The 8,129-nt window shown below is 41.2% G+C and overlaps 1 protein-coding gene across 1 annotated transcript; it reads right to left on the reverse strand.

Moving 5' to 3' along the window:
• Positions 1–6: 6 nt before the first annotated feature.
• LOC6617560 (leucine-rich repeat-containing protein 58) lies at positions 7–4,539 on the reverse strand. Its single transcript, XM_002041837.2, has 3 exons — positions 3,565–4,539; positions 1,305–1,521; positions 7–1,204 (listed from the first exon to the last, which is right to left on the reverse strand). Exons 1-3 carry the CDS (start codon positions 4,092–4,094, stop codon positions 824–826), a joined length of 1,128 nt encoding a protein of 375 aa, XP_002041873.1. The 5' UTR covers positions 4,095–4,539; the 3' UTR covers positions 7–823.
• Positions 4,540–8,129: the final 3,590 nt, after the last annotated feature.

Consider the following 8,129-nt stretch of genomic DNA (forward strand, 5'->3'; position numbering starts at 1 on the left):
TCGGAATAGGTTAGCAAAAGGTTGCTAAAGGTTTGGTCCACTTTTTATTATAAATTTGGCAATTGGGCAAAGCTTTGATTACAATTGTGTAAGGTTGAGGTATTCCAGGACAAAGGACATTTAACGGAACTTGTTGGAATACCTGAATGGGGTCATTTTGTCGGCATTTTAAATGAAATGATTCGCTTGTGACCGGATAGAATCCGGGCGTTAATTTGATTATGGTTGCAGTTATAGTTTGTGAAATGTTTAACAGTTGTGCTAAATTTGTTGGTTACTAACTCAATTTATGGGGCTAGATAAGATCCGTTACTAGTGCAATCTGCCATATCGGCGCTTTTAATCGCCGAATGCTTCGCTAGCCACTCGAATCCTTTTTTTTTTGTTTTTGCCCAGCGAGTTTCTTTGGTATAGATTGTGTAGGTGTGACTAACAAGCAAACAGAAACACAGAAATTGGCACGCAAGGCGGCGGGCAAACAAACAGTTGGTGTAATCACTTAGCAAACTAGTTCAAATTGGATTTGATAACGTGTGAAGAAGCCAATGGGAATCCCGGCGAGCGGCGGTGGTTGGCGGACACCTCAGTTCCTCGGAACGCGTGGTGCCATCCATCCAACCAATTCCGCTTAAGCTCTCGTTTCCGTTCCGTTTCGCTCCCAAGTTCCGCTTCCGCCTCCGATTCCCAATCCGATATCGATTTCGTATCTCTGTGTCCGCTCCAAATCCGATACCGGATCGGTCGACGCTCCGCTCGCGCTCCCAGACAATATATGGTTATGGCCCCAGGAGCCGGAGTGGGACGGGCCGGGCCGGAATGCCGGCTAGCCCAGCAGCACCTTGCGCATCATGAATCCGCTGCTGGCGCTCGCCGCCGGAACGGATGAGCCGCGCGTCGCCGGCTGCTCTGGCTCGATGCACTTGGAGGAGCAAAGGTACTGCAGCAATGGCACACGGTACTTTCCGCAAAAGTCCACGAACTTGATGTGCTCCACCCGGTTGTCGAAGAAGACGCCCTTGCAATTGGGATTCACGCAGCAGTTGGCGCTGTTCAAATACTCGGCCAGTGTCCTGGGGATGTCATAGGGTCCGGGTCGCTGGCCGCTGGCCTTCACCATGCGACCAGCCAGCTCCAGGAGGGTAGGTGGCTTCAGCGCCATGTCCTGGACGAAGCGCACCACCAGCGGATTGTCACGTAGGCTCAGCTGTAGATGACAAGAGCACACGGAGGATGAGGATCAGTAAGGATAATGCCATTTAATTATTTCTGAAAGTCATATTCTTTTTGATGGAATCGCTTCTTACCTCAGTCAGGTTCTTCAGTGCCACGATGTCCTTGGGAAGATGACGCAGACGGTTCTTGTGCAGCAGCAGCGACTTGAGGTTCTTCAGTAGGGCGATGCTGGTCGGCAGGATCTCGATCAGATTGTCGCACAGGACGAGAGCCTGCAGCTGGTTAAGGGAACCCACCGCCTCGGGAACTTCGCTGATTAGATTGCCGCCGAGGGACAGCACATGCAGACTGCAAAGATACAAATGTAGCTCGAAGTTAGCTACCTCTGTTATCTATGGGTATGATTGCATCAGAATATTAGTCTTGGAATGTATTTATATATATCAAAAAATGCGCAGATTAAGTAACAGATATATTAATACCTTTTTTTTAACAGCTACCAACTATGAAATTGCTATTTAATTACTTATAGTAAAAAAAATATTCAAATGAACTTCAGTAGAGATAAACAAACAGGCACAAGCGAATTTCGAACACAAAGTTCAACTCAATGGTAGAGAATTAAATTGACTTCGGCCTTGGGTGTAGCCGAGAATTATATATATTTATATATATGCAATTCAATTTTAATTAAGACTAAAAGCTGGGCTGATGTGAAGTAATATTTCATAGTGGTTGAAACAATTTTACTTTCAAACGGGTCAAATGTAATGTTGATAGGTAATGATCGATGATTTAATTTCAAATTGACAAAATCAATTAATTTGAAAGTCATTTTATTTGATTAATTTGAATCAGGTTTAATTTTACTCTCAGGTAAATTTTTTTTTTACTCTTCTACTACCTCTACTACAACTGCTACTTCCTGTACCATAAGTGTTTTCACATTCTGAAGTGAATCACTTAGCTGAGTGGCTTATGTCCTGGTTTATAGGCACACTCTAGTGTGCACACCCAGACACCCAATGCCCCCCCAATGGCCACAGGGTCCTCTTGACATTCCTATGGGGTCTTAGGTGCGAAACAATCAATGCCCTCGTCGTCATCGCAAAGTCCAGGCCCACCGATAACTAATGCCCATTTGAATTTATGCACCTGGTACTCATGGAGTTGCTTATTAAGTTATTAAGCCTAAGCCTAAACAAAGGTATGCTCAGATATGGTATAAAGATCTAACATATGTTCCAAAAAGCATTATTTAATTTTAATTATTATTTTTTTTAATGGAATTTTTGAGCAGGGTAACAATCGGTCGAGACCCTTAAGTGTTTAAATTGTTTTTCAACTGATATTTGATATTTTTTTTGTGCGATTTTGTTGTATTTGTGCCATTTTTGCACTTTGTTTATTATTATATTAATACACGGCCGTATCTTTATGGGCCGACCAAATCGGTTGGGTCGATTCGAGTACGTGTTTTTGCTAGATTTGGCCTTTACGTCGCCACCGCCAGCGCCGCCACCAGCCGATCCCCGAATCCACCGAACCACCATTCTTCCACCGACCCGTTGGAAGCGCCCAACCGCCGGACAAGTGGCAGACCGGCGTTATCAGCTCCCCGGCTATATAGCTATATAATACGATCTCGCCTGTGCCCGTGCTTTTATACATGGCAACAGCGAGCAGTCGTCGCCCCGTTCTCCACGAGTGGATTGGGATCCACTGTACTTGCAGAAAAGGAATGGCAGAGGACAAAACCCAATCAACTCCCAAATAAATCAAGCAAAGAGACGCCTCTGCGTCACCCGACTTGTAAACATATACGTATAGGGTAATATATACCCAAGTCCACTTGATTCAAATGTCGCCACCAATGAAATTATAATTGCAAAGCACTCATAAATCTAATAATTTGACCATTTTTCGTTATCTATACTATTAATTTTATTCCAACTTATCGTCCTTTTCGTGTGTTTTGACCATTGTTTGTCAGCCTCAAGTTTCATTTTTGACCGTCACGGGTTCTTTTCTTTCACTTTTGCGAACCAAATCGAAAGTAATCAAGTTTCAAATATTATATAAAATCCAAAATATGCGAATTCGTAGTTTTTTCCACATTTCCAAATAAAATCAACTATAAAAAATACATTTTTAGGGCTTATTGAATTTTTTGAAATGATCTTGTATATATGTTTCTTGATATACTTCGACCCTGTAATCGTGCCTGATACTTTACCTATTATAGTTTTGTTTTTCTTTGTCTGAATCAATCCGAAAGGCAGATAAATGTACCCACGAGCAAACGAAAGCAGCTGATACAAATGATTGCTTTTCAAGACAAAGCCAAAACAAAAACACTTGGGCAAGCAAACGATCGCTACTAGAACATACCTTTGCATCTTCCAGATATCCTTCGAGACGCTGGAGATCTTGTTCCCGCCCAGATAGAGGTACTTGAGGTGGCGCAGCTCGGTGACCTGTTCCGGAAAGTGGGTTAGCTGATTGCCACTCAGATTGAGCTCCTTGAGCGTGGAGTTGGAGCCACCGGTGGCATTGGCATTGCCATTGGCCATTTTGGTGAGCAGCGATTTGGGCAGCGAGGCATTGGTCAGCAGGTTGTTCTTGGCTATCAGGGTGACCAGAGGCAGTTGGCAGACGGCATCCGGCAGCGTGGTGATGGCATTCGAGCTGAGATCCAGAATCTTCAGATTGCCGAACTGCAGCAGTAGACGGGGCAAGCCGACCAATCGATTGTGATTGAGCAGCATGGTCTCGATGTCGCCACTTGACTTGAGCAGAGCCTTCTGCGGCGAGGCCAGGTGATCCTCCAGCGTGACCAGGTCCAGGCTCATGCGGCCAAAGTCCAGTGTCTTCTGCTCCCGCGAATCCGTGTCCGAGCTGTCCGACGTGTACACCTCCATGGCTGATCTTCTCCTGGTGACTTGCTGCTCACTGGATTGACTGGGCGCACGATCTCTTTGTTTACAACTGATCTGATCTCGAGATGATCCAAATCGAAACGCTCTCGCGCACACACAAAAAAAAACCGCAACGCAAACGAAAACAAAAAACAGATGTGAATGTAAGTGGTGTGGTGTGGTTTGGTATGGGATGTCAGAGGAAAATATAAATTATTTATTTAATATAAAAAACCGTCGCGACACTTGACGTTCGCACTGTTCAGCTCGCCCAGCGCGAATGCCAAGTGGTTTGCTTTTGGTTTCGCTTATGCGACGGCTAGCTTTTCAGTTCGGATCGCCAAGCCGACAGAACGACTTTATATTGAGTACTATATCACCTCCAAGCGATTGGATCTTCGGTTGGGTCTCAGATTGCCAATGCGCCAGCTAGGCGGTTTCTCTCGCTCTCACCGCACAGTGGGGCAAAGTTCGTTGTTCTGTGAAGTAAAGTTAAGCAAATTAATATTATGTACAACGTGACGGATGAGCGATATTTGACACACTTTAATGTGAAGTAATCATTAAGAGCAATAAGTAAGGCTTGCTTAATGAATATCATAATCAACATATGTGTAATGTTCTGTAAGATTTCCGATTGTTTTGCCAAAACAAATAGAAATGCAGACACTGTAGTGCGATAACTAGCTCGGTCTTAATTCCGGCTGCTATAGTATGTGTACTATAACTAATACTGGTTCTGTTACCCTGGGCCAAAGGTACACGGATTTCGCGTGGGTGGCCCAAACAGTTGGAGTGTGTTTTGGGTGGGACGAGCGATTATCGGTGGAAGGAAACAACTGGCTAGACCATACTGATGTCGTCTTACTACTGGGCAGCCATATAAATACTTTCGACATTATCAATTATTTGACATTAATTATTTTATTGAATTGGTTTATGGTTTCCACTTTGTGCTGCAATTATAATATAACAATATAAATATTAAAGCAAGTAAGGTCCTTTGCTAAGAGGTTTTCCTATCGGAGAGTGAACAAAATATACGGGGAACCCGGATGTTATGGTTGAATAAACTTTATAAGGTGATTGGGTATTTATTACAATTGTGTGATACTTTTGTTTGTTTGTGCACAAACACAGATAGGAAACTTTAAGAAATAACTTAATAGAAACTATTTTTAAACTAATACAAATACTGCCTTAAATTTTTGTGAAAAGTCAATACTTTTCAGGAAGATGAAGTAACTTACAGGATCAATCAAACTGTACTAATAAATCATAGGTTGGCAACAAGGTCTAAGATCGAATCGATGGATCACACGAGCGTCGGGACCTGAGCAAATTTTATGGCACACCCTTGACTGTGGCCCTTAATCCACCCCGTAACTTCACCACTTGGCCAACGAATAGGAGGCGAGCAATCACCAGTTGGTTATGGGACTTTCGTAAAGTTATCGAACAGCCCACTTCATCCGTGCGATCAATATATTTACTCTCGTCAATCATTTATTTTTATTACCCGCCTGACTTTCTGTACTTAGAAGCTTCTAATCAAAACATCGTACCTCCCCTTCTGTACCCCCCGCCCCCCCGCGTATTCGATAGTTTTTGCACGTTTCAAAAAAATGGGATCGCATGTGTTCTTTATCAACAAAATATTGTGGGAAAATGTTTTCATTATAAAATTACGCGATCAACAAGGCTAAGAAGGGCTGCAAATAAGAGAGTTTCAAAGGATGCTGAAGAATTCGCGTGGTGCTTTTTATGTCTTTGGAAGCCATGTAGGAGATAATTGACCTTCCGAAATGAAATCTTAAAGCTTAGAGCTCCAGAGAAACTGTACTTCTGAAACTCTGGCAAAAACTATACCAGTTTCTCCCTGTGCACCGATTTCTGGCCTCTTAATCTTCTTCTTCGCCACGGGGGAAGGGGCTATTGGGGATCTGGAACCATTTGGCCTGGCAATAATTGTTTATTATCGCGTCACTGGAGCTTTTTGTTGCTGTCGCAGTGTCGCGATGATAAGAGCACACTCCAAATATCAAAAATCAAGAGCCGCTGCGATCGCGACAGGCCAGCGATGGCGATCGTTGCTATCTATTTATAATTAAACCAAAAATTTATGGTTTGCTCAAACTCCAATCAGTATCAATTTACAATTGTTGCACGAAAGCAAAACAAAGGAAAAGTTCTTAGATCATTTTCAAAAGTTAATAACCCAATTGGAGTCCCACGAATTTGGCGCAGACAAAGAACATGCTTAAGTCGGATCGAAGATAATTGAGCGTTGGAATTATGAATGGTTGGTATATCATATCTACGATTAATTACTTTCTTCCTAACTAAACTAAACAGCCGGAAAGACAATAGATTAACAATTTTAAACAGCCAATTACTCTTTTTAACGGGGTATGACAATCCGTATTTGGGTCATTATTTTCAATGTTTTGATCAAAATACTGATTATTTTATTGACAAAAAATCTGCAAAATTATTTTTGGCAATAAACTTAATTTTCAAGTTGTCCTTTTTGGCTATAACTTGACTAAAAATGGTCAGACAGCAAAAAGAATTAGCATTTTATACTCCTTATAACCAATACTAACCACCCCTTTCACTTTTAAACTGATTTGGTAAAATTAATTTTTGTCAAAATTTTCGCGTTTTTTGTAAGGGGTACCATCATCAAAATTTTCGAAAAATTAAAAAATCCTAGAATTTCCAAACTTGAATGCAAATCGATTGGGACTTAAAAAACAAACTCAACGAGGTATGACATTCCGTATTTGGGTCAATATTTCCAATGTTTTGATCAAAATACCAAATATTTTTTTCACAAAAAATCTGGGAAACTATTTTTGTTAAAAAAATCAATTTTCAAGTTGGCTATTTTGGCTATAACTTGACTAAAAATGGTCACAGAGCAAAAAGAAGTACCATTTTATACTCCTAATAACCAATACTAACCACACATTTCACTTTTAAACGGATTTGGTAAAGTTAATTTTTGGCCAAATTTTCGCATTTTTTGTAATTTTTTGTAATCATCAAAATTTGCCAAAAATTGAAAAATCCCAGAATTCCCAAACTTGAATGCAAATCGATTTGGACTTAAATAACGAACTCAACGAGGTATGACATAACGTATTTGGGTCATTATTTTCAATGTTGTGATCAAAATACTGATTATTTTATTGACAAAAAATCTGGAAAACTATTTTTGGCAAAAAACTCAATACTAATCATTTTTTCCACTTTTTTATGACTTTTTTAAATTAATGTTTGCAATTTTTATAACGGCATAGTATGCATTAAGTTTGTAATTTTGTATTTTTTCTATGAGAAAACTTGTTGGTGCTTTCGGTGCGTTTTTGCACACGTTGCGAAATTAAATGTTCAGTCCGTGTCCGTCCGTCGATCGTCTTTCGTGCGAGCGTGTAGACCTTATCGCACCGAATTCGAATTTCCATCAAAACAAAGGAGCAGAGTGGCGTTGATAGTTCTACTATACAACAGATTCCAGATTGATTTGCGCCATTTGATTCGGCTGTTTTTGCTGGGAGAGTCCAAGAAGAGAGCATCGATTCTTGGCAACAATAAAACCGCATATATTGACAATTTAATTTCGAGACCTCAGACGACAATCGCATTTGCAAATCTATCACCGGACATAACGTTATCTGTACAGACGACGCTGCTTCTATTCGAGATTTGAATAGCCTGTGGGGCCAATTAAGTCCCCAGATGGCTCTCGACTTTTTCTTTGGCTTGTCAATCTAGCATGAACCCGGGCGATAGCCCCCACCTCTCTAATTCCTAAAAAACCAAAAACAATCCGGGAGTCGTGGGGATCAGTGTCTGTATGTGTGTTTTCCGGACATCTGTTTTTTTTTGCAAATACAATCCAAATGAAGTTTTTTTTTGAATTCATAGCCCCAAAGTATGTTGCATGATACAATGGGAGTGTAGAGGCCTATTTTGAGGAACCAGTGTCCACACTGCCACTCCAATCACTAAAAATACATAAAAAGACCTTTA

This window comes from Drosophila sechellia, chromosome X, assembly GCF_004382195.2.
Source record: "Drosophila sechellia strain sech25 chromosome X, ASM438219v1, whole genome shotgun sequence".
Taxonomy (NCBI): Eukaryota; Metazoa; Arthropoda; class Insecta; order Diptera; family Drosophilidae; genus Drosophila; species Drosophila sechellia.